Source organism: Scleropages formosus, chromosome 15 (assembly GCF_900964775.1).
Source record: "Scleropages formosus chromosome 15, fSclFor1.1, whole genome shotgun sequence".
Classification (NCBI taxonomy): Eukaryota; Metazoa; Chordata; class Actinopteri; order Osteoglossiformes; family Osteoglossidae; genus Scleropages; species Scleropages formosus.
The window spans coordinates 27791161-27818327 of NC_041820.1; the positions used below are offsets into that span (position 1 = coordinate 27791161).

The window sequence follows — 27167 nt, forward strand, 5'->3', positions numbered from 1 at the left end:
TTGAGCATTAATGGGTTATTACGTCATAATAATTGGGATAACAGACAATTTAGTCATAAATTATAAGTATCATGTTACTGCGTGCTGCAAAATTAACACAACAGAAAAAACTGATTAATTCTGAATAAAATAATTTTTGTCCAGATGTGGACACGGCGGAAGTACTGAGGCTTAGTACTGAGGCTTCTCTTCAACCAGTTCAGACAGTTGGTGCATTATGCTGGGAAAACACTGGCAAATGTAGCTGTAAATTCATCTCTACGGAAATGCAGAATTTTTAAAAACAAAAAATTGCTGAAAACACCCACTTTATTAAAAGTGCACAGTTCTACTACAGTATTTTTTTCCGCATGGAGCCATGGAGAGGAGCGCAGCTGGACGTGTGTCTCACAAATATTCTTTTTCAGAAAAATAAGACAAATATCACATCATAAGACAGGCCATGAAACGTGCGCCACCACATATGTATTTACACCTGTGACACTCAAGAGCTACACGAATGTAACACTTAATGCTATTGTACTTGTTGAAAGGTGTTTTACACCCAGGGGAACATGAACTATTGAAGAAAACTTTAGTGCCAGCACTGTTTTGTGTAATTATTATTGATAATATATTTTGTGCCGCCCCAATACCCGAGAATCTTTTATTCCCATGGGTTGATACATGTATTAGAGGAAAGCTCTTAACTGTCAATTTTACACCGCTTATATATATGGTATATTTCAGTTCATACGTTTTGCAGTAATAAGTGATGTGTTAAAACAAACAAGGCAGGAAAATGTGGCACAACGAGTTTACACTCACTGTTCACACTGCGGAAAGAAACCGTTCTTACGTGTTTTTAATTGACGGTATCGGGAAAATGCGGAAAATAAAAGCACAGCCAGTGGCCCTGATGACAAAGCCGCACATAGAGACACAGACACACGCAGACACACACAGACACACGCAGACACGCAGACACACGCAGACACACGCACACACAGCGGTTTCGGGGAAGTGTCGAGGGGCGGACAGTCTGATCGCTGCTCTCGTCGCTCCCGACCAATAAAGTTCGGGTGCGCCGCTCACATCTGAGCCGCACGCGTTTAAAAAGCGGACAGTGCGCCGCTCCCGCATCTGTAGCAAAGCGCGGCCCCTTTTCTATGGAACCTCCGTGCCGGACACAGTGCCTTCGACGCGCGCTCCCGCTCCCGCTCCCGCTCTCCCACGGTCCACGCGCCCAACGCATCGCGCCTCCGGGACTCGAGGAAGATCTCGCGGAAACCAGCTAGACGCGCTCCTTTTCAGAGCTCTGACAGGTGGGTTTGAACCTTCGCTTTCGGTCACTTTTGGGCGCGAGAGACGCGCAGGTGTCACTTCGACTCACTCAGCTCGCAGAGATTTACCGTGAATTACCGCAACAAAGACGACAGCTGGATGTCGGCGGGCGGCTCTAGTCTCTGTATACAGAGAACACGCACACAGTGTGTCCGATTCGCCACGCTGAGCTCTGCTGGTTGCTGGCTCGAATCCCCGCGGACTCTCCTGCCGCTGAACTCTCGGCACAGGCGCTTACCCTGAACTGGCACTTCTGAGAATACTACAGTATGCTGTACAAATAGGTGAATCATTCTAGAGGAGATGGTTTACCGTCCTGAGCTAAAGTTTTGGCAAAATACGCCGAAGAAACTAGTTTGTTGATCGACTCCGTTTTATTTATTATGACTGTTCTGTGTGCGAGGAGCCCTGATTGTATATTGCACTAAAATGTGTTTCGGAAGTTCTGTTACTTAATAAAATTGTTATTTTTAAACGCATATTAATTATGTGATTAGCAGTTATTTTACGCCTCTCACACCGGCGGGCACTGAATTTCTCTAGAAACCGGTGCGCAAATCAGGAAGGAAGCGGTTCGCAGCCACTACCCGGTCTTCGTATAGAATAAACACTCCGGACAATCTGAAGCACGTGGTGTTCAAAAACACACCATAATTATAATACGCAATTATTTAGCTGTGAGCTTCATTAGAGAACTTGGCATTTAAGTTTAGTCATTTAGTTTTCCCCCAAAAGCGACGTAAAATGATTTGTGTTGTATTTTACTTAACCCGTGGTAATTTACAGTGTTAGAGGCACTGCACTGAACTCTACAGTCATTCACACATCTATAGAGCAGCAGAGCAATGTAAGGCGCGCGCGCACACGGAAACTATAGCTCTACACAACCCTGCGTCGTTATAGGGTAATTACCGTGATCACACTGGTACTGCTGCAGGAGCGGGATTCGAATCAGCAACCACCGGATTGTAAAATGACTGCCCTAAATACTGTTTTACCTCCCGCCCCAATGGCGCCTCTTGGCGATCCTGCCCGACTCCGTTTCCGCGAGGTTCGGACCCCAAACCCCCGCAACGCGCTCCCATCCCCACTCACTAACGCGACTTCTTCTCTTCCACGTGCGCCCTCTCCCGCCAGAATGAGCGGAGCCGCGCGCGCACTCGGCGCCTCGCTTTTCGTGCTCGCGCTGCTGCTGCTGCTGCTGCCGCCGCCGTGCTCCCCGGTGGGCGGCAAGAGGACGCGGGGCTCCCAGGGCGCCATCCCGCACCCGGACAAGAGCAACCCGAACGAGTCGGAACCGCAGTCGGGATCGGATTCCCGCGGTCGCGGGAGAGCGCCCGCCGTGCCCGCGGAGGAGGTGCTCGAGTCCAGCCAGGAGGCGCTGCACGTGACCGAACGCCGCTACCTGAAGCGCGACTGGTGCAAGACGCAGCCCCTGAAGCAGACGATCCACGAGGAGGGCTGCGCGAGCCGCACCATCATCAACCGCTTCTGCTACGGACAGTGCAACTCCTTCTACATCCCGCGGCACGTCCGCAGAGAGGAGGGCGCCTTCCAGTCGTGCTCCTTCTGCAAGCCCAGGAGGTTCACCACCATGACGTTCACGCTGAACTGCCCCGAGCAGCAGCCGCCCACCAAGAAGAAGCGCGTGCAGCGCGTGAAGCAGTGCCGCTGCATCTCCATTGATCTGGACTAGAGGGGCGGGCTGCGCTCTCGGCGGTCCGCTCCCAGCGGCGAAGGGAGCGGCTCACCGCGCGGCCTGTCCGGGGTAGGGGGGGTTCACGTCCACGTCCACTTCCACTTCCACGTCCCCTGAGGAGCAGTCAGAACACAATCAATCAATGCGAGGAGGTTATTACACCACCCAGGTAGTTATGCACGCAGCCTGTGTTGAATGAATTCCACATACACAAACACACTCACAACAAGCACGTTTTCTTCTTTTATTTCCGCGGAAAGCTCATCACTGAACTCATTAACTGCGAAACCGTCCACCTTGTGACAGCGGAAGCGCGCGATTCACACGCTTAAAACGGGTTTGACACGCAGCCACGTGCACGGTGCAGCGCGCAGAGCTGCTGACAGGAGGAGCTGGAGGAGCCGGAGGAGATGAGCTGCTGCTCACCGTTCCGATCAACATCTGTGTGAACAGCAACAGCTGTACTGTGAACAATTTGGAGAGGATGTGCTTTTTATCATTACCCCCCCCCCCTGCGATAAATTGCCTTCTGTTTTGGGTGTAAATACAGACTGAGGACTTGATAGTTTCCACTGTGTGGAATGAGAGCAGAGCAATGATAATATTTAATGTAATTATAAAAAAGTTTGTATCAATATAATGAATGTTACATGGACTTGGGCGAACCTCCTCTGGCCTGTTATCTTACAGGTCTCTTCATGTTCTTTAGGGGAGAAACTGTTGGTTGGCAATACACCTTAACCATGAAATATTGGTGGGAAGAACTATACAACAATAAGCAAGTTTAAATGTACATGACTTCAGCAATACTGATCGATTAAATGTGTTTCAACTTGTTGACAGCTGTACAGTTCTTGTATGGTGCTGTAGATATGTCCACCGACACGTGGACTGCTCATGCCACATAAGAACTCGGGTAGAAACTGCAGTAGAATTACTGCTTTTCCTGAAGCACATTAAAAATGAAAAGGCCAATTATATTTATGGAATATAACTACATGCACTAATATTCCCCGGCTGTATATTAGAGCACAGGACCACCCTCCGCAGGACTGACAAACTGAGCGTGTAAAGCTTAAAAGTGCATTTAATGTGTTCACTTAGGGACCGAAGTTCGAGTTTACTCAAAAGAATAACAGTACATATATAGTAAATATTATTTATAAAAAAAAAAACGTTGTAATTACTCTTAAAAGAAGTGTAAACATTACCAGCGTACACCATATACACAGTTCTATATGTAAGAGTGATACTTTAGCCCATCCCTCAATTTGCATATTTCCCGCGCTTTCTCACTCCTCTGGGATCAGCTGTTTAAAAGTGAAATATATTTGGAAATAGATATGACACTTTAAGTGACCTTGCTAGCTTGGCGAAGAAGGTGTGGGCTGGTGGTAGCACTGCGGACAATTCCTTGGAAAGCGCTGAAGAAAAGCGACGCTAAATGATGAACACATGTAAATGACATGTAAATAAGGGCGCAAGTCGCGCCTCCGCTCCACGGAACAGTGAGCGACTGGCGGCGCAGGAGCCGCATTCCGCTGCTTACAGCTCGAGCCGCCGGACAGAGAGACGAGGTGGACCGTAAATTATTTGGAAATTGCGAAGACTCCGATTTCATGCAGAGTATTTTATGTATGGGGTTAACATGAAACAGCAAATAAAAAACATCTTCTTCACGGACGGCTCGGAGCCAACCGCTCGCTGCGCCTTTTAAAAAGATATAAAAAGGCTTTTTATATCTTTCTAGGAGCAGACGGACGTGGCGTCGTAAAGCGGCATAATTTATGGGGGAAAAACCTCCCGAGACGAGAAGAAATGTGGGACATGACAAGCCTTTCAATAGCGGATCGAAAAGACGTTATTCTGCGGCTCCGATGATGTGCCAGACTCGCGCGTTGCGGTCGCACATTTCACACACCTTTGAGCCCGTTTTCACACCTGTTCAGCGAACTGCTCGAGAACCGGACACTCACGTTCCGGGATGTTCAAGAGCGAAACAACTAGCAAATATATATATATATATATATATATATATATAAAGGGATTTTTTTTTTTTTTTTTAAGACGCCTCCTAAAACATTAATGCTGGGATCAGATTAATTGTTCCGTGAAATGCGAGCTGTTACTTGTGCTTAGTGGGGCAAACCCGCAATTTCAATGAAACTAAAGAAAACAAAAGAAAAGAAAACAATAACAACAGTAATGCCGTATTAAAACAAAGAGTAGAGTTGCGATTCTTATTTATGTACAATTTTTACAGTAACAAATCAACTTATATGTAATGTTTTAAAGTTTTATAATCATTATGACCAAATACCCTTGGCAAAGTTGAGGAAATCTATACTATAGGCCCACCCTATGATACAGAGAGTGTTAATTATTTCATTTACTCATTTCCAACACACACACACTGTCTGAAACTGCTTGTCCCGAGCGGGGTCGTGGTGAGCCAGAGCCTAGCCCATCAAGGCAGGGCGTGGGGCTGGTGGGGAGGGCACAACCCCAGGACAGGACACCAGTCCGCCGCAAGGCACCCCAAGCACAACTTGAACCCCAGACCCACTGGAGTGGGTCCCACCCCACCCAAGCCCACCCAAGCCCACTGTGCTGCTGTGGTCCCTCTGCAGTATTTACTGAAAAACCTAATATGATTTCAGGTCCTACATATACATTCACACACATTGACACAGAGCAATACTGTTCAGGACAAGAGGTCTTCAAACCTTCCCAGCTGAGAAGACAGAGTGGCTTTTCTTCCAGGAGTCCTGGTGGAACTCCTCCCCTGAGTGTGTTATTTCAGTGCTAGATCTTGGCCCAGCTTTATGGTCTGTGGGGCAGCATCTTAGATGCCATCAGCAGATGAACAAACAGTGCGTTAGAGAAATCACGGCCCCGTGTGTCCGAGCCCTGCCAGCACAGCATGTCACAGTTTGGGTTCAAGGTAGCCGAGTCCATTCACAGGACCCAATGAAGACACATGGATGTGAGAGCATAGTTGACCTTTTTTTCATCTTCACCAAGCGATTGAGGCCAAGCAAAACAGTGCCAGTGCTCTCGCTTAAGTGTGTAAAAGAGCAACATTTCCAAAATTACACCAATATATCAAATGTACCAGGGGGGTGCAGTGGCGCAGTGGGTTGGACCGGGTCCTGCTCTCCAGTGGGTCTGGGGTTCAAGTCCCACTTGGGGTGCCTTGCGACGGACTGGTGTCCCGTCCTGGGTGTGTCCCCTCCCCCTCTGGCCTTATGCCCTGTGTTGCCGGGTAGGCTCCGGTTCCCCGCGACCCTGTATGGGACAAGCGGTTCTGAAAGTGTGTGTGTATCAAATGTACTGACACAGAGTGTGGCCTGTCGTCTTCCCATATTGGGCTGTCAGTCACTCATTTAAATATTGAAGAGGAAGGGTTATTAATGAGTTAGGGTTACTGACTTCATTCTCATGCATACACACACAGAGAAACACACATGGCACATGAGGGTGGCACATCGCTGGGATCTGTACTTTGGAGATAGATGTTGGACCACGATGACCCTGACTTGGGGGAGTAAAAGAAATCAAATTACATACATATGTACATCTGTGTAAGAAAAGAGTGTACCTGATGAGTAATACAACTTCACTTCTTGACCAAAAACATTTAACATTTTGAAACTTTTCTAAAAGACTCTGCCTTTTATTTAGACAGCTTTTGAGTAAAGCATGTTTCCATAATATTTTAAATCCCAAACAAAGGTACGTGAGACCATCAGGCCTCCTCAGTAACAGGGTATATATAATACAGGGTCCATCAGATTGTCCTGAAGGAATCACACCTTTGATCACACAGTATCTACCTGTATTGCATGCGTTTACATGAATGTATATCTAAATCTTCATATACATTTAGCATTTAAACTTTTCCCTACAAAACAAAAATCCTACAATATTTTCATTATTAATAATTGGAAACTTTTCTATTTTTGAGACTGAAATAAAATACATGTACAGTCATAAGTAAAATAAGTAGGAAAAAAAATCACAACTGTATTGACCTGAAGCACTTTGTGTTAGAAAGAAAAATACTTCATCTGTGTTTTAAGGGAGAAACTACTGCTTAATATGATATGTCTTCATAACATATGTTTTATTCCCAGTGCTGAATCTGCAGCTATGAGAGATAGACTTGTTGAGGAACATGAAAGTGGATTCCAAACTGAGTTATTTCTGGATCTTAGAATAAAAATATCCCCCTTGGAGCTACATAATATACAAAAATACATTTTCAAAAGTAACACAACAATGATTTAGACATAAAATAATTATGTCATAGAAATATACTCTAGTCTCTGTGAATGCAGGGTAATATGTATTTACCATTTTCCCCAAAATAACAAACCTTTCTCATAGTTCAAGTAGAAATATTTTGGTAAATAAATATATTTTAGTTATTTCTTAACATCAAAATGTATAGAGTGGCTCTGAGATAATGTATTATCATGCATAAGTTTTGATTACATCAAGGAGAATAAGAATAGTTGCATAGGAATTAAAAGAGGGGTTAAAAGTGCAAAACATCATTACCAGCAGGCAAACTGGAGACATGTGGCACCCTAAATAAAGCTGTTACACGCAAGTGCCGAGGATGTCGAACCCATATTTTTTCAAAGATAACATTCTTTTAGTTTTAAAGGGCTTTGGCGGGACAAAAAAATATAACTTTATTCTCCTTTTTTAACAACTAGCGTTCTATGCTCATCTGCCTACTGAACTGTCTTGTCACCTGAGAACCTTCACTCTACTTTCTGGAATTTCTGGCTCTTGCCAAACAGGGATTGCTGTGGAAAAATACACATTAATTGGCCAGTTTGCATTTACTGACAGTCTCATCTTTCCATTGAGAGGGGAGTTATTAATTTAAATTGCATGTGAACATCAGTTTACATTCTGTCCTCAAACAGGGACAGCTGGCAGCACAGTGGTTAGAACTGCTGCCTAAACCTAATTCTCACCTCTGGCTGTGGTATCCTTACATTTACATTTATTCATTTAGCAGATGCTTTTGTCCAAAAGCTCAATTTATGCATAACATTAAGAGAAGGAGACATAGCTCTCGATTGCTCCACTAAAAATGATCACTGTATTAGATGTATAAATGGGTATATACTGTAATTGTAGGTAGATTAATGCTGGAAGCTGCTTAGGAGAAAAGCATCAGGTCAATGAATAAACACACACAAGTAATCGCTCAAGTGTATGTCTGGTGTTTTTTTCCATATCAGCAACTCATCTAGAAAGCTTCCATCTTATCACTAATTGCAATATGTGTTTGCTGACTGAGAAAATGAACATTTTGAACTTTGTATGCTACATACAGTATTTGGACCTTTTAATGCAAAGGAGATTTAATGGGATTTCGGTACCATGGTGTTTTCTGAAAACATGGACACCAACACTCTTTAGTTAAGACATATCCCGCACCCACGCCTTTCTTCAGCTCCCTCTTTGGCTTCGTGGTGCCTCTGGACCACTAGGCTTCTAGTACTTCTGTATCTCTCCTGTACCTCTGGGTTCCTGCTGAAATTTTTTTGGTGACACCATGTAGAGAAGCCAGCATCCATAGCCCAGTGCTTTCACACAGAGGAACCCTTCTGGTGGAGCATGAAGGTCACGTGATAGGAGTCTATGTGGTGAGCAGATGGAATGATGAGGTATGGCACCGTTTGGGGGGGTGGGGGGTGGGTGCTGGGTAGTGGGTGGGCAATGCTGGCAACACAGGAGGTCAATCATGTCATCTCATGTTCTCCTTCCATCAGTCCTGATTTCTTTCCTTCTTGCTCAGCTGGAAGACATGCCTGCTTGCTTCTGGCGCAGTCGTTCCTTCTGTAAAGTGGAAGAAATGTTACTTCACCCTTGGCAAATCCAGCATCAAGCATTGCTTTCACAATGTGCTGCTCATCTTCATTATGGCTGCTTCAGAATTAAGTGAGTGTTTGAAATTAATTTTAAACCAGTGTAACATTTAGCCATTCTATTTACAATCATTTCTCCGTTATTCCTCAATCTTGATAATATACCACTATTTGAAAAGAAATGTAGGGAGGTCCAAAACCCCACAGCACACACACAATGTTAAGAAACTAATGAAAAAATCAACAGGTGCAATGCAGAAACCTGGAAGTGTCAGGCTTATACCTTCAAAGATTTAAGAGACAGTTAACTACTTTCATTGAAACATTGACTTTGCTTTTACCAGCTATCTGTGGCATACGGATTTTGAATAAAACGATACAAATGTGGATTTGGCTTAATCTCAGAAAAGACACAAATTAATAAGAAAGCAACAAATCCTAAACACAGGGCTCCCTCTCAGCACAGCCGAATGCCAACAGAACTTTCATCATAACCCATCAATGTTTACTTCTACCGTGACTGAAACAGAAACAAATCTACAAATGCCACTTTTACTGACCAAGCAACACATATGGAGCCAATGATAAACATATGAACAACATTTGGGTCTTGACTACTGCTACAGTTGTGTAAAAACAAGGGATACATTTCAAAATGTAAGGAGAAGCAATTCACATTCAAGTAACAAAAAAAGGCTGAAAAACTTTTGTACCATTATAAACAGTAGTAGTGATATTAATTTTGCTACTGCTGTTACCACAGCTAATAATTATAGGAACAACAATATAATGAGTCCTTCCTCTCTGTCACACATATTGGCTAACTAGGAGAAGTCAGAAGAGATACGCTTTTAAAAAATAATATAATACACTTTTTCCAATTTATATACTGTATTTTAGGTACACAAAAGCATATTAAAACAATGGTTTAAGTTGCACCTTGTTTGCCCTCAAATAGCCTGACTGGAGTGAGGATGGATAGTAATAATAATAATAACAATAAAATGCTGTAATAATAAGGAAAAAAATCTCTTTTGCCAAAGGACATTTCCAGTGCTGATTCTGCATGTTGTGTTACGTACAGTTGCAGCTCTGGTTCTCCACTCTTCTACTGCTCAGAGGCATTTAGACCAAGGTGATGTGAAGGGCAGCACAATGGCTGGGCTGTACATTCGGATGTGGGTTCGACCTCTGCTCAGTCTCTGTGGTTTATGTTCTCCCTGTGCTCATATGGGTTTTGTCCTGTGCTGTTTCCTCCCACAGTCCACAGACGTGTTTCAGGAAGACTGGTGACTAAATTGTCTGTAGTGTGTGATTATGTGCTATGGTGCTCTGCTGTAAAGCTGAGTGAATGACCGTATTGAGTTTAACACAGTGTAGTACACTGAAAGTCACCTTGTACAAATGCGTCAGAAAATAACTTGTTAATAACCAATGTATGATGCTGCTGAGAAAAGCATCTGCTAAATGAATATATGTAAAGGTAAATTTTAGAAGTCCTGTTAAAGGTGAAAGAAATCAGAATGGAACACCAAACAAGCAGGTGTGGGTCATAGTTCTGTACCAGACTGTTGGGGTTGATCTTCTTGGTCTCCACCTTCTTTTCAGCCGTCAATCTGTCCACTGTGTCCTGAGCCTCTTTAATCCTAGAACGGAGAGGGTGCAGCTGTCACAAGGGCCAAGATTAAAAATTCTGGCATTTCCCAGGAGCGATAAATCTGTGTGTAGATAATGAGAGCCTGGGACCATGTTGGGGGGGGGGGGGGGGGGGGGTCTGTTGGGACACAGCTAAACCTGTGTTTTCCCTGCAGATGCAGCTGACTCCAGCTCATGATGAACGGCATACAAGTTGAGCATACTTGTTCACACTGCTATTGCAGTCTCACTGTGCTCCAGTCAATCTGCTTCAAATGAGCCGCAACATATTGCACAGTCCGAGTGGTCCCGTGAACCCTGTAGGCACCCCCCATTTCCTGTTACCAGCACTAAACAGCGAGGGCTCTAGGAGACCACAGAAGTGCTACCATGACACAAAACGCAACCATTTTCAATATGTCTGTAATCGACAGGCAAAGGCTGACACCAGCTGGCACAGGCTTGAGGACGTACCTCCCGAGAAAAGGACAGAGAGTGAGAAAGGCTTTATTCTGGTATCTTTTTACCTGTTGCTTTAGGTGCATCAAAGCTGGAAAGAAAGAAAAGCAGCACTTTCAAAAAAAAAGGTGAATTTGAGAAGTACAGTTGGTCCCTGACTTGGGAACTCAACTAGGACAGAGGGTTAGTTCCTACTCAAGTTTCTTAGTTGATCTGTCACAGAGCAGGTGAGGGGCTTGTCATCAGTTCTATATGCAGCTACTGGTGAAATGTGTACTGGTATTGGACTAATTGACTGTACTTCGGGGGGGTGTGGTGGTGTGCCGGGTTTGCCCGGTACCCGCTATAAGGCAGGTCTGGGGTTCGAGCCCTGCTTGGGGTTCCTTGCGATGGACTGGCGTCCTGTACTGGGTGTGTCCCCTCTCCCTTCAGCCTTCTGTTGCCGGGTAGGCTCTGGCTTGCCGCAACCCAGCTTGGGACAAGCGGTTTTTGCTAATGACATGATATGACCGTATTTCTACAACCATACGTCTGCATCTGTACCTTTGTCTGCTGGTGACATTCACTTGTTAGTAAAGTCAAGTCTACTTCACTCTGAAGAAAAGCATCTGTTAAATGAATAAATGTGAATGTCAACAACCCGGACATTTCCATGGGGTGGGAGGCAACAGCTTGGGTTTTCAACACAAGGCCTCTCTCTCATTCAGCAGATTGCGGAGACCAGTTGAAAATACAGCTCATCTGAGTGAGCGAGGATGGCTGAAGCACACAGCTGGACATCCCGAGTGGCCTTGCAGGAGACTTTACAACGGTGGAAATAAGGTCTAGAAAAGAACCATAGCCCAGCACTAGAAACAAAACCATTTCTAAAGTATCTAGACTCTAATAGTCCACTCTCAGGCAGATTGTGTAGAAACAGAGGAAATTCAAAAAGAAAGTGGGACATGCAGCAAGACAACAACCCAAAACACACAAGTCATTCTACCAAAGAATGGTTAAAGTAGAAGAAAGTTAATGTTTTCAAAATGTCCGAGTCAAAGTCCTTAATCAGCGTCCTTAGTCAGTGATCTTAATCATACAGAAATGTTGTTGAAGAACTTGAATTGGGAAGTTGATGTCAGGAAGCCCACCAGCATCCCTGAGCTGAAGCTGTTCTGTAAGGAGGAATGGGCTAAAATTCCTCCAAGCTGATATGTAGGACTGATCAACAATCACCATAAACGTTTAGTTGCAGTTATTGCTGCCGAAGGGGGGTCAAACCAGTTATTGAAAGCAAAGGTTCACATACTTTTGCAAGTCACAGATAGGTAGCATTGGATCATTTTGCTCAATAAATAAATGAACAAATACATTCTTTTTGTCTGATTTGTTTATTTGAGTTCTCTTTATGTAGTTTCAGGACTTGCACAAAAATCTGATCACATTTTAGATCATATTTATGCAGAAATAGAAAAAAAAATCTAAAGGGTTCACAAAACTTAAAGCACCACTAAGTTGTGTTTTATTTGCCTTATACTGCAGACAATAAGTCTGCATCAACTCAGTCAGAGGTGCAGTATGAGGGAGAGGCAGCACTTTACTGACTGTTCAAAATTGGCAGATGAAGATGCCATAAAATAATCACAGCTTATTCACTTTCCATTTGCTTCTCTCCCACCTTCTCCACTCTTTTGAAGACCTTAAAGCATCTGTTAATGTTGGCAGATTGGCTGAAGCTTGGACGTGCGATCACAATTGGTATGCTAGTCTAAATACTTTGTAGAAAAAAGTTTTTGTCAGGAAAATGTTCATTACTTGAATTGTAGGTGTAATCACACATCTGTGTGGATTTTTTTAAATATTCCTTATGTGATATAGAAGAGAATCTGTTAAAAAAACAACTATAATCACCTCTATATATTCATTATCTCATGCTTGTTATTTTAGAACTTGTTGATTTCAAACACCTTGGGCACCTGAGCTTCCATATGTGTGTCTGAAAATGCTTTCCCTTCAGTCCCAAATCTACAAATGCTTTGGCATTTCAGATCTTAGTAAAAAAATGTTAAGAACATGGTCAAAGCCTTCAAGTTTACTCAGTTGCTCACTTGTTCAAATTAGGGTCACAGCAGCCCAAAGCCTATTCTGCAAGCATGGTACACCCTCGATGTGATGCCAGACCATGGCAGGGTAGCCAAATGCATTCAGTCAATATAGACAGGCTTTCAAACTCCACACAATTTATGATATACGTATATAGCAGTTTCATGTCTCTGTGGTTGCCAAGATGATGCTTGGTTTTGTGCAGGTAAAGAGGAACACAAATCTTTCCATTTTGATGATTTAACCAGCAGTCCATATAACTTAAGTCTTTGGGAAACAACAGATAAGCGCTATAATTACCTGGCAAGTAATCCCAGTCCCCCTCCTCACACACAGAGTCACACACACACTGGTAATTTTTAACTGCAACACCACTCCAACATATCACAGATACTTTCCATTGAATCGTCTGCAGAATGTGAAGTTAACCCAAGGAAAAAAAGAAAAAGTGACAGTGGATTAAATTTTATGACATAATTAAAAAGGTTTCTAAAGAAAACCAAACTCTCAACTTTTATGGGTCTGAAAACAACATTTAGGATAAAGTTAATTGTACATAAGCACCTTCAGCTGTGCGTGAAATAGAGCAAGATTGCCTAATAAATAATTAAGAAAACCATGAGGATCATGTGATGGTTTAAACATCACTACCTGGCACCTTCTGTGGACTGATTCCAAACACATGACTTCTTATAGTTAGTATTATGAAAAGTGTATTTTTTTAAAGACCAAATACTGTAATTTACACTAATGATAAAGAATAAAATTATATGATTAACAATAGCTTTTTAATCACATAATTTCTTGTTGTGATTCTCAGCTAATAAATTGTAAATGACATCACATTAGCAGTAGATATAAAAATAATAACTTAAGATTTGTGCATTTAAAGTGAAACTATCAGCCTGTAGAGAACACTTTGTCATAATTCATTGTTTTTAAACCATTCTGAAGTGTGTCTGAAAAAACTGTGAAATCACAGACCCAAAGCCAGTGTTTATTGGGAAAACCACTCTAAACTCCTAATGGATTTTTCCTATTGCTTTCACTGTCCAACTCCCGGCCCCAGCCCAATGCTTCCTTGCAATTTGATAAATGTTTAAAAATGTTTGTATGAAGAATATGTGACTACATGAGCTACTAGGAGTGTAATGGCCACATCCAGTTGAAGCAAACTCATGAAAGAGCCATGGGTGTGGTATTTAACAGTTAAATAGCAACAGCTTTCCCACCCCTCTCTACTTCTGACTTTCCCCATGAGTGTCGCAAGAATCACTCATAAAGATTTTAAACACGTCTGGTTTCCCCCGTAGAGTATTTTGCACTTTTCAAAGCTGTAATTGATTTATTAAGCTCAACTAAAAAATTGCTAACAAGACTTCAGTGCAGTTTTGATGAAGGCTGCATTTAATATGAAAAATAAGACCCATTCCTTCTTTTTAATTTTTTACAGGCCGAGGATTAAAAATAACACTGTTGCAAAGGTGGATTGGTGTGAGTTGAAATAGATGCATTAGATGAAATAAAGTTTAAATTGTGCATTAAATACACATTATGGTTATGTCTGAATAACTGTCACAGTCAAAAATGTTATTAAAAATGGGAAACATAATTTTATAACCTAATGGAAAAGTCTTAAGGAAACAGATGGAAAAAAAAAAGACTGCGGCACCTCGGAAATGAATTAATTTTGTTGTGGATTTATATGTATTATTTTGTATAATAGGTTATTAAAATTAGAACACAATAATAATATCACGCAATTTTATTTCATAGAAAGAAATTTCTTCCCAAAAAAAAAGTCACAATCAAGCTCAGTGTTGCCAGTCTCTCTACACTCCATGTAAAGGAACGTACAATGCTGCCTCTGTAATAAACCAGCAGCACAGACATTTGAGGCCACAACAACCTTTAAGAGTTTGCCTGTAACACCCTCCTTTTAATGGGTTCCCTTTCCTTTGTTAATAATGTCAGGAGGCTGCAGGGGAGTAGTGCTGTCCAATGGTTTGATGCCCCCCAACTGGACGCCCCTCAGGTTAGATGAGGCATCGTAAATCGAGTCCCCAGCTTAGACACAGGACCAGGTCGTAGGCCAGCCCTGCTTGCTTTGTCTTTGAAGCCACTGCTCCTTGGAGACTGGTGAAAGCTGTTACTTTTATTGTCCTCACTATCAAGAAAATTAATATTTTACTGTTTAAGGTGACTTCTGTATGAGAGAGAATGGCAAGAGGGAGGCTGGCACTCTGTTCTATGTTACACTGAAGGGACACTCATCAATGGATTACGTGGAACCACTCAACAAGGCACTTTTCATCACATTGTGTGGCAACCCGACCGATGTTTTTGACCCTCACTGAAATTTATAAACTCAAAAAATCGAAGTTCACACTGATTTCTGTTGAACTATAACTGCAGGAATGGTTGAAAAACAGAGATCCTACACCTCCTAGCTGGCCTGTCTTTCTGCTGTGATCCCTCGATCAAACTGAACAACTCGCTCATTTTACTGACCTCCTCGGCTAAGAGTCTGGGAATGATGATTGACTCAAGTCTATCGTTCTCTCAGCACATCGAAGCCACAACCTAGACCTGCAGATACATCCTGCATAACATCCACAGAATCCATCCTTACCTCACAACTGACTCTGCCCAACTACTTGTCCAGGCCATGGTGACATCCCATCTGGATACTGCAGCTCTCTCTTCTGTGGCCTTCCCGCTACTGCCATCAAACCTCTACAGCTGACACAGAACGTTGCTGCCCGAGTTGTATTTGACTTGCCGAAGCGTTCCCATGTATCTCTACTAATTTCCCTGCCCTAGCTTCCTATAGCTGTCCGGATCAAACTTAAGACCTTGGTTATTGTCTACAAATGTATCAATAAAACTGATCCCAGATATCGACAAGACTTGATCAACTGCTACACCCCAACAAGAGTGCTACGCTCTTCCACATCTGCCCGCTCGGTGGTCCCACACACAAAAGGTAAAGCACGGAGGTTCTCGGTTCTGGCTCCGTTGTGGTGGAACGATCTTCCCCTCTCACTGAGAACTGCTGAACTTCTGTCCACATTTAAAAAGGGTCTGAAAACTCACCTCTTCCAAACTCACTTCGCCCATGATCTCTTAAGTGCATGTAAAGTGTAAATGTTCATGCGTCATAACTTTGAGATCATGGCTGGATAAGCCTTTACACAGCTACTCCTGCAATGTAATGTAAATGTTTATATATATATCTCAAAAAAAAAACTAGGAAGGTGATTGGGGGGGGGGGGGGGGGGCGCAATGGCGCAATGGCGCAGCAGCACAGCAGGTTTGATTGGGTTCTGTTCTCTAGTGGGTCTGGGGTTTGAGCCCTGCTTGGGGTGCCTTGTTACGGACTGGCATCCCGTCCTGGGTGTGTCCCCTCCCCCTCCAACCCTACACCCCAGGTTGCTGGGTTAGGCTCCGGCTTGCTGCGACCCCACGTGGGACAAGCGGGTTTAGCAACTGTGTGTGGGTAATTAGGAAATTGCAATATTCTGGCAAAGTTTTATGCAACTACTTGTGTGATGAACGTTGGTGCATATGGTGAAGGTGAACTAACTGTACTTAGGAATCACACATCTGCAGCTGTGTCTCTTTCTCCTAATGTATGCACAAATTGTATTTTCTATGAGATATATGTCGCTTTGGAGAAAAGCATCTGCCTAAAGAATAAATGTAAATGTAAATGTAAAAACATATGAGAAACACCGTACTTTTATGACCAAAAACTGTTTCATAAATCTGACTGCTGCAGGCAACAGGCTAGACCACAGTCTGGATTGTTTGTTTTTTACCGCTCACTGATAATGAAACAATCCTCCCAAGATGAGCTTCGATACACCAGAAATGTTGAATGAAGTGTTCTGTTGGTCAGCCGTCCGCTCACCTTTCCTTGGAAATGTTCTTACTCTCCCGCTTCCATGTGTTCTTGAAGTCATTGCAGAACTCGTACCACAGCATGAAGACATAGGCAGGCATCACCTCATTTTCCCCAGACTTTGGCTTCTGGCCAAAGTAGACCACCATGTCTTGGAAACTGAAATGTAAAAGAGGTTTGGATTACCACATCGCCAGTAGTAGAGGTTGGGATTATCACATTTGCCCTCTGGTCTTAGGGTAGCTTGCTGATACCTACAAAGGGCATTCCCATTCAGAAGGAATGTACAGTTCTCACATGGACAAAGGGCAATTAGATTTAGTCACCCTTTCTCTCTTACACACAGACACACATGTAGCAGAAGGATGCTGCTGTATCTACCAACACCAATTGAGAAACTGTGCTGGCCTCTCTTGGAGGTTAAAATAATGCTGAAATGGCCAAATTTTGCTTTACATTTTTGCATGAGGATAAACGCTTTTGCAGATATTCTCTGAAAGGGGTGTTTCGGGTTTGAGTGTCAGGAATGCACACTTTCCTAGTGGCAGACAAATCAGTCACAGGGATTCTTCACATGGTTGTGGTTAACCAGCCATTCATCAGCTGAACTGTCTGTTAACAAGCCAGCGGCTCTTTAATTATAAAAACAAACTTTAAATTTACATTCATTCATTTAGCAGATGCTCTTCTCCAAAGCACATTTGACACATAACCTGTTGATTTCCATTAAGGCCTTTCTGGATTTTGTTTAAATTATTTCATTTTAGCAGTTTGGAATGTGTGAAGGAAACATAGAAACATATCATGGGTTGAAGCCCATTAATTTCATCCAGCCATAAAATTCCCATCGTAGAGCCTCTTCTGGATCTTGCAATGTTACTCCGGCTTAATTATGAAAAACTGATCTTTTCCCAGAAGCCCTTCCAGTGTTTCGAGGAGTCTACTGCCCCAGTGTTCCCTCCTTCTCTGAACACTAAAGACGGTTTGCCGTGGCTGTCACAGTGTTTGATATAATGCAGTCAGGACTCAAAGGATGCACATGCATCGGCAAACAAGCCTCTGACCTCCAGATGGTAAGTGGCTCCAAAGATGCTAAGGGAAGACACGATAGCCCGGGTGGCAAATGTGCGTGGCAGAAGTTTCCACAGCACGGAGCCGTCTTCCGTTTCGAGGTATCCGTCACGCGGCCCTGTTGCAATTACAAAGACGGTGCCGTAGATCATCCACTCCTCTGCTCCAAACTCGAGCGGAACTCCACAAACCAACAGGAGGGGGGTGGGGGCTTTGATTTACTAAATTGACATCAATTCTCTGGCCTTTGTAGGTTCTGCAAGATCTGTTGTGATTAATTATAGTTCTTTTATATTGGATTTTTATGGTTTGGTCATGTGTCAGAATGGATGCAAATCACACCAAGCCTTTGTTGATTTCAGCACCGCTCCCCAGTCCCTGTCGCCCACATTTGGAATCAGCATTGTTGACTTCTATGACATAATTGCTGCAAGATTTTATTTTATTACCTTGCCTGTGATCTGTACTCATCACAGAGATCCACAAAGGACCATAGTAAAGACAGCATCTGTATCATCTATGTCAGATGAACACACCACGCACTCGAAGAAATCCCTCAGTAAAATGTGTACAGCAATCTTGAGTAAGCCCTTGCATTACATAACACACACACACACACACACACACACACACACACACACACAAAAAGTCACTCTACTACACTGCACACATCTGAAAGGCAGAGTAAAGCTGTAATATTTTGCGATTATAAGATGCAGTGGATTTTAAAGAACAGCAAATGTTTACTGGTCAGAAGTACAGGTGTACCCCGGTACACTCACTCCTGGTGTACAGATTTTCAGTATAATGGCCCTAGAAAAGTTACACACATGTTCGGTACACAGACTGCTTCTGGAATTACAGACTTTTTTGGGTATTTGAGGTAGACTTCCCCAGTGATACAGAAGTCATGAGTCATCGACACACAGACTTTTCAACAATGATGTAAATGCAGAAGTGATGAGCCAGTCAGGCACAAACTTTTCGGCAACGATGCCTAAGCTATAAATTAATTTTGGACTCACTTCTCTCCTGACCTCATAATTGACTGTACTCAAGAATCACGTGTCCACATACAAATTTCTCCTTCTTTTGATGTAATGCACTTTTTACATTGTTCTCTGAGATGTATGTTGCTTTGGAGAAAAGAGTCTCCTAAATAAATAAATGTAAACGTAAATACAGTAGAGGGGGGTGTGGTGGCGCAGTGGGTTGGACCAGGTCCTGCTCTCCAGCGGGTCTGGGGTTCAAGTCCCCCTTGGGGTGCCTTGCGATGGACTGGTGTCCCGTCCTGGGTGTGTCCCCGCCCCCTCCAGCCTTACTCCCTGTGTTGCCGAGTAGGCTCCGGTTCCCCACGACCCCGTATGGGACAAGCGGTTCAGAAAATGTGTGTGTGTGTCAATACAGTATACTGTATGTGTCTTTCAAATGTTTACGTGTACTTACTTCATGGTAGTTTAGTGAAAATTAAAATTACTGCTCCAATTTAGTCTGTTAAATTCCTTCTTGATTATCTTTAATGTCTTATCATCCTTATGTTATAACTATTTCTTGAGACTGTTTTTAATTGGTTTTGAAGGTGTCTGTGGAAATATTTTGGCATGTGCGTAAACTTCAGGAACACATTTTTTTTTCCCCCTTTTAAAATAATGGGAAAGGACCTCCTGGTTTACAGACTCTTGGTATACAAACAATTTTCAGGAGCGAATTAGGTCCGTGTGACGGGGTATACCTGTAGTGTAAAAAAGCAGAACAATTTAAATCTCCCCCAATAACTAAGAACCATTCCGTGCTGCACCTAAAACAACCTTTGACACATAACCTGTTGATTTCCATCATGACCTTTCTGGATTTTGTTTCAATTATTTCATTTTAGCAGTCTGCAATGTTTGCAGGAACCACAGAAACAGATCATAGGGCAAAGCCTGTTCATTGCATCTTGCATAAAACTCCTAAGGTGCAGCACCTTCTGGATCTTACATTTACATTTATTCATTTAGCAAACGCTTTTCTCCAAAGCGACGTACATCTCAGCTAAGATGGATTTTGCAGTGCTGCTTCAGCTCACCAATAACCAAGAGTCATTCTGTGCTGCACCTATACATCTGCATGTCATGAAATTCGGAATCACAAATGAGGAGATAGTTAATGAGCCATTGAAGGTGAGCGTGTTACAAAACCCAAGAGAAAAAGAAACATGACACCTAATAAATTAGGGCAGCATGTTTAGGAGAACAACGATCCTTTAATACTAGCTGAGGAGGCTACCATTATATTAATGTTGCAGTGAAGTGAATCTACATGAGTATGAAGGGAAAACACAATCTTTCTGAGCCTTCCTGAGGTTTCATGTCACTGACAGGACTATGGTAAGGAAGCATACATTTTCTGTAAATTCTACCAAAAAATGGCAAAACAAATGTCAGCAGTCTTTAAACGTGGTCAAGAAATGCCTGCATGTGAAAAGTGCACAGTGCAGTTTTTCAGAGGAGTTCTTGTGCAGAAAGTTACTGGGATCTAACCTGGAACAGGACTACTGTTTTGCTAAGGAAACAATTGCACAATTTCACCATTCACTTCTATATACCTTCTGGAGATGCTGGTGGTATTAAGCTGGAATTTAAGAAATGTATACAGAGGGTTTTGTGTTCTCCTTTTATTCCTTGGTTAAACTGCAACTTTACAGAAACAGGTAGAGGATGCTCGTAATGGTAGGGGGTGCGGTGGCGCAGTGGGTTGGACCACAGTCCTGCTGTCTAGTGGGTCTGGGGTTCGAGTCCCGCTTGGGGTGCCTTGCGATGGACTGGCGTCCTGTCCTGGGTATGTCCCCTCCCCCTCCGGCCTTACGCCCTGTGTCACCGGGTAGGCTCCGGTTCCCCGTGACCCCGTATGGGACAAGCGGTTCTGAAGATGTGTGTGTGTGTGTGTGCTCGTAATGGTAAAGGTGATGGCAGTTGCTTGCTTTTAATAAATAGTTGAGACAAGAAGTATAAAGACAGTCCAATCCAGTAAAACTCAACTCTGAATTTAGTTTGTTTCAGCAGTCATCTTTGATTAATATTAATGTAATAGGAACTGAATTCTTTTTTCAAATGTGGATTACTTGTGGATCTCTAAGGCTGTGAAATCTGTGTATACCTATGTCTTGGCCATGTTGTCTGCAGACAAATGAGAACCACCTAAGAACTGGACTAGTGATCAGTAGGACTTTCGAGCATGACGCTTACGCTGCACTATATCCCAAAAATATCCAGTTCTTTAAATACGTAGCGTAGGATGAAAGCATCTACTAAGCAAATACGTACATAATGACATGATACTGGATCCCTGTGTTATAAACATTTTAAAGTTTATTAATTAGGGGGGTGCGGTGGCGCAGTGGGTTGGACCACAGTCCTGCTCTCTGGTGGGTCTGGGGTTTGAGTCCCGCTTGGGGTGCCCTGTGACGGACTGGTGTCCCGTCCTGGGTGTGTCCCCTTCCGCCCTGTGTTACCAGGTAGGCTCTGGTTCCCTGCGACCCCGTATGGGACAAGCGGTTCAGAAGGTGTGTGAGTTTATTAATTTTTAATTGTATTTTATTCACTTGTCAATTTTCAAAAAATTGTTGACCAGCGAATGTCACGTGTGTTTCCAAGTCCAGTCATTAGCTGACAGTAAAACACACCAACCCAGAACAGGAGTGTGGGATCACCTTCGTTCAACTTGCTTCCATTGCTTAGCTCGTGTCTGGCGAGTGTTGGTGATCAATAACAAACATTGCACATATTTATGGAATAATTCAGTCATTACTGATACTAAACAGAAGTTTCAGGTGACAAAGGATGTTTATTTTCAGTAACTTCAGTTTTAATTTTCGTATATAATAGCTCAAAGTTAATAAAAATGTTAAAATAAGTCTGAGTTTATTTTTTATTATAGCTATATCCTAGACTTTTACAGAACCTAATATCGCTATTTATTACACTTTTATTGATTGTATAGATGGGGAGTGCAGTGGCGCAGTGGGTTGGACCGGGTCTTGCTTTCGGGTGGGTCTGGGGTTCAAGTCCCACTTGGGGTGCCTTGCGACGGACTGGTGTCCCGTCCTGGGTGTGTCCCCTCCCCTTCCGGCCTTACGCCCTGTGTTGCCGGGTAGGCTCTGGTTCCCAGCGACCCCGTATGGGACGGGCGGTTCTGAAAAAGTGTGTGTGTGTGTGTGTGTGTGTGATTGTATAGATGATAAAGCAAATTGAAAGAGGCCAGATTCTGACAAATTTTGCACATAGTTACATGATAGGTGTCACACCCCCGGGAACAAGCAGAGCGGCAACACCTGCGGCTAACTGATGACTCCCGGGATATAAGGAGCTCTGTGTCCACACCATGATGCGGATTCTTGCAATCGCCCTGATGGTTTTGCAGTATCAGCATTCTCGTCTTGCCCTGCTTTGTATTCTTGTTCCTGGTTTTCGACCCTCGCCTGTTTTCCTCGACCACGACGTATTGCCTTGCCTGGATAGTGACGTTTTTACCTCGTAGACCTTCGCTTGTGCCTGACCTTTGAGTTTGTCTTGCTCTAGAAACCCAGTCGAATGAATAAAACTACCCGCGCTTGGGTCCATTACTTACTGTACATGTCTGTCTCCAGTCAGCCTGTTGCCATGACAATAGGTTAAGTAGGAGGTTGCGGACATTATTGTTTTTATTTTGAGCGTTTCATAATAGGAGTAATACAGTGATGTCACATAAAACTTTTCAAATTACTATCTTTTAATCAGAGTATTTTTCAGAACCTAACCCATGAATAAATTGAGGGACATCTGCATTTTTGTAAGATTCTGAGTGTGATCTAAAGAAAAAAAAGACTTTGGAGTTACAAACAAAATGAGTTACAAACAGACTTTCAGTCCCATATGTGTTCGTAAGTTGAGAACCCAGTGTACTGTTATATTATTTCTCAAAATACTTTAGTGCCCAGAAGAGTGAAGATGCAATGTGGTTACGCACTTTAGTCAAGACAAGGTTTTAGAGTAATGGCTAAATGGTTGGAAGGACAGAAAAATGTAATGGGCCTAGGTTGGGGTTTGTATCTCCACCTGCACAATCCGGAATGCTGGAGGTTGGGTCTGTGGGCGGACTCCTCTGGACAGACACCAGGGTCCAACAAGGGTCCCAGCAACACATGGCGAGCCGTATACATCATCATCATGTCGTTTTAATGAGGTGTGCCAGTGGGAGCGCGAAAAAGGCCCCTTCAAATGGCGCCGCTCGTGGATGAAATAAAAGACGAATGTCATTAAAAAGCCCTTGTGTAAAGCTGCAGTGTCCTTTTGATCAATACCCTCAAACCCCATGCCTTCATTAACATGGTGTTGGGGCCAAGTGTTGGAGCTGAGGCTGGGAATCCATGTTGGGAAAACCTTTGCAGAGAGAGGGCATTAACAGAACTTAAGAGGGCCAAACGGCTAAGACACTCATGAATGTGACCTGCACAATCTGAAATGCAGCCACAGAGGGAGAACATGCCATAACATTTGCCAAAAGAGCTGTACCGTTTATAATGAGCAAAATTGTTAATTGTTTATAGTTTCCCATTTCTAATGTTTAGCACTTCTTTTTTTTGGTTTGCCCTTTTATATGCTATTCCTGATTTATTTTCATATTGAGATAGCTAGAATTTAAAGAAAACAATTCCAGATTTTATCTAAACAAGGAACAATAATCAATTTGCTGTGTTTGTCCTCTCTGGCGTGTTTTTCTGATATGAAATTTTCCAGATTGCACTGCACCCTGACAGTGGTTAAACGGCTGCCAGTTCCAGTATTCCCCATAAATTAGCAGAGGCCTGCTTTTCTGGAGTGACTCCTGGATGCTGCGGTACCAAACACGGAAGATAAGGGCAAGACAGCGGTGGGGGTCGTAGTGCATGAGTGGTTAATCCGAGTTTGCAAAGCATCTCCATCCACATTTTCAGGCACCCTTCCAGCTTCCTGTCCTAGACTAATCCACCTGTTTGGGTCCGACCTGAGTTTTTCAACACGTGACAAAAGATGTTCCATTACAGAGTCTGGACGCCTGCGTTCGGCCTGAGGACTTGAGGCTCCCAGCTTATCAGAGGGTTCCTTATCAAGTGGTACTAATTGCCACAGGCAGCTCTACAAATTGCCAACATTCGGTTTATCTGATCCCAGGCGCTGAATGGTTACTATCTAGGTGAAATGGTAAATAATCAGTGATGGTCACGCAGCACTATCAGTTACCCTGTGTTCCTCTCCCTGCTCTGAGAGGCGCTGTGTAGGAAACCTTCAAGTCTAAATGAAGTATGAGCAGAATGCTCAGAAAATCTGGAGCTTGGAGAGATGAGGACCTAGAATGCATAGCTATGTTACAGGCATTTAATGCACTTTCATGCAACAGACACCAGGCCATTATCTGTGTTTAGTGCAACATAAAATTGACGGTCTTAAAAAATAAAGATAAACAGTAAAAATGGCTTTCATACCTTTTTTGTGCTGCTTGAAGGCGATCATCTTCCACACGGTATTCTTTTTGAGCTGTAAAAGAAAAAGATCAGTATAAACTAATCGAAACCAAGAAGTCTGCAAGGATATTGTAATAATCAGATATACCAATCAGCTAATGAAGAAAACAGCCTGATAGTAGGTGTGGAAGTCTAACTCTTGAACCATTAAGCATGGGTGGTCCAGCCGTGAAAGTGTGAGAACGGAGACTCAAAGGGTGGCATGTGAGAAGCCTTTTACTGGCCCCGTAGGATGCTTTCTGTGGAGAGGCCATTCAGTCCTCAGGCTTGCTCCTGATGTCCAGCATTCAGAGACCCACCAGTCCTAGCAATGACAACCACTTCCGTGAGCACCTGTTTATGTGCACACATGTATCTGCATGTGCATTAATGTGCTGCCTGAGGCTTGAAGACACTGTGGCAAGTGTGGATGATCCGCATCAGGTAGGAGATGCAGAATGGAGTGGACCACAAAATCGCAGGAGGGGGCTCAAGGAGGTGATGTGGTGCTCCAGGCTCCTGTGGTGTCCTGCCATGTAAAAGGGCTTAAATGCAAGGCAGATGTGCACAGCGGGCCAGGCTGAGGTGCAAGAATTTATCTAGGGCTGAAGACTGCCTGTGATCTCAGATTTATTGCATTTTTCCAGATTCATCCTTTTTACAATGATGGGGGACCTTTCCCAATTGAAGATTTAAGAGGGGGAAGTCTCCAAAAAATTGTTCAAAGGCAGGTTTGGGGGTCTGGAGGGAGAGCGTGAGCTTAACCTAACCCCCTACCCTTTCTGTTTTTTAAATATGTGTTTGGGCAAGCAGGCTGATTTGTCAAAGGTAACCCTAATGAATGGAGGAGGAAGGAGGAGGAAGGAGGAGGAGGGGAGAGGGGGCCTGGGGGACTGTGACCAATGGTGTTTGACACGCTGGAGGTTTTACTGGCGCCTGAGGTATTCCTCCAGTGGTGCTCCGTGAAACGTTGGCACCGCAGCTCCTGAGTGCGGCCCACAATGAGCATGTGTGAGCTTCTTTTCACCCTGCACTAGCTAACATGAAACAAGTAGTGGCTAACTAGAAAGTTACGAGATGTGCATGCTGAGAGGGACAATAAATTAGGGCTTTAAAAGTCTGACACACTTCACCAAACTACTTTTTCTTAATCGAGAGGTCTGACAAGAGCAACCTGGAATATAATGTTATTTACTAACTGCTTCAGAACACAGAATCTGTTATTTGCAACCTTATATGTGAGCTTTTGGTCCTAAAGCAACACAACACTTTTATTCAGAGATAAACGGTGCTAATTACTAGAGAATCCAGAAAAGTAATTATTCCCTGTATTCTAATTTGCGTCTTAAACTTCCTCACACCAAGGGGATGTCAGAAAGGTTTTACATAGCAAATAAAACTAACCATGCGCAAAATGTTAAAGAAAACAATGTAGAGACAAGCCGTTACATTTCAAAGCTCTTGGCGTATCATCTTCCAGTTAATCTTAATATGTTTCAACTCTGTGGCCCTATGAAATGCAAACACTATAACAGTATTATCTTTTATATTTATGACATATCACCACATAAAAATATCAATGTGATGAAGTGTGCTAAAAGAGAAAGGCTGGGGGAAATGTATGTCTGTGTGTGTGTGTGTGTGTGTGTCTGTTGGGATGGAGGAGAAGGGGTAAAGTGGGAGGTGGCAATCATTGCTCATAAATAAACGATGTGATTAAACAGAGAACTTGGGAGACAGAACAATTCCACTACCATCAGCAGATCTTGGCACTGTTTGTACAAAGGAGACTATCCACATCACAGGCCTCGCTGGCGGGATGGGATCAACTGGAGGTGGGAGTCCGGAGGGATACACAGTTGTGCCTCTGAAGGCCTTCCTGTTGCTGGCCACTCATGCCATAAGAAAGGTGTCACCAAATACAAAATTAAATGTGACTTCCACCAGCTTTCTTGGTCTGCTGTATTAATTCCTAATGCCACTTTATGGTACATTTGATATGTCGATTACATGGTCTGCTAAACTGAATGACATGTCGACTCCTCATCACCCGTGATCCCCATTTGGCAGCAGATGTAGATGTGAAGAAGTGGTGGGTGGTTTGGGGCACGGTGGTACAGCGGGTAGCGCTGGTGCCTCACATCACCTGGGCTGTGAAATTGGATGTAGGGTTTATTCCTTACTCAGTCTGTGTTTAGTGTGCATGTTCTCCCTATGCTTGTGTGTGCTTCTTCCCAAAGACATGTTTTGCTTGGACTGATGACTACATTGCCTGCAGTATGTGAATGAGTGATACTGGTGAGAGTGTTACATTGCTCAGCTGTATAAATGGATGAATGATTGTAAATACTAGTTAATAATCACTGTGTGCTGCTTTGGAGAAAAATATCTGCTAAATGAATAAATGAATAAATGTGCTAATAACTCATTTTAATCAGAAGACTTACAAATGGGTCCATGTAAGTTGCATTTATTCGTTTTTGATTCGAAATTGAAAATCAAAATGCGAATTACAATGCCTCCATTTGTTTTTTCATTTAATATTGAAAGCAGAAAAATGAGAAAAACGATTTTTTATTGTTTCTGAGCACAGACAAGAAAAGG

General features: G+C 43.2%; 2 protein-coding genes across 2 annotated transcripts in view; one reads left to right on the forward strand and one right to left on the reverse strand.

Moving 5' to 3' along the window:
- The first annotated feature begins 1290 nt into the window (after nucleotides 1-1290).
- On the forward strand, nucleotides 1291-3722 carry grem1b (gremlin 1b). Its single transcript, XM_029258681.1, has 2 exons — nucleotides 1291-1304; nucleotides 2461-3722. The coding sequence occupies exon 2, from the start codon at nucleotides 2462-2464 to the stop codon at nucleotides 3017-3019; it is 558 nt and encodes a 185-aa protein (XP_029114514.1). The 5' UTR covers nucleotides 1291-1304; nucleotide 2461; the 3' UTR covers nucleotides 3020-3722.
- A 4474-nt stretch (nucleotides 3723-8196) lies between these two features.
- Nucleotides 8197-27167, reverse strand: part of LOC108928291 (formin-1) — a 106186-nt gene continuing 87215 nt past the window's right edge. Inside the window, exons 16-19 of the mRNA XM_018742174.2 lie at nucleotides 24546-24597; nucleotides 17003-17152; nucleotides 10478-10559; nucleotides 8197-8884 (exon numbers count right to left, since the gene is read on the reverse strand). Coding sequence (XP_018597690.2) covers nucleotides 8840-8884; nucleotides 10478-10559; nucleotides 17003-17152; nucleotides 24546-24597 — 329 coding nt within the window. The 3' untranslated portion in view covers nucleotides 8197-8839. The remainder of the gene's footprint in view (nucleotides 8885-10477; nucleotides 10560-17002; nucleotides 17153-24545; nucleotides 24598-27167) is intronic.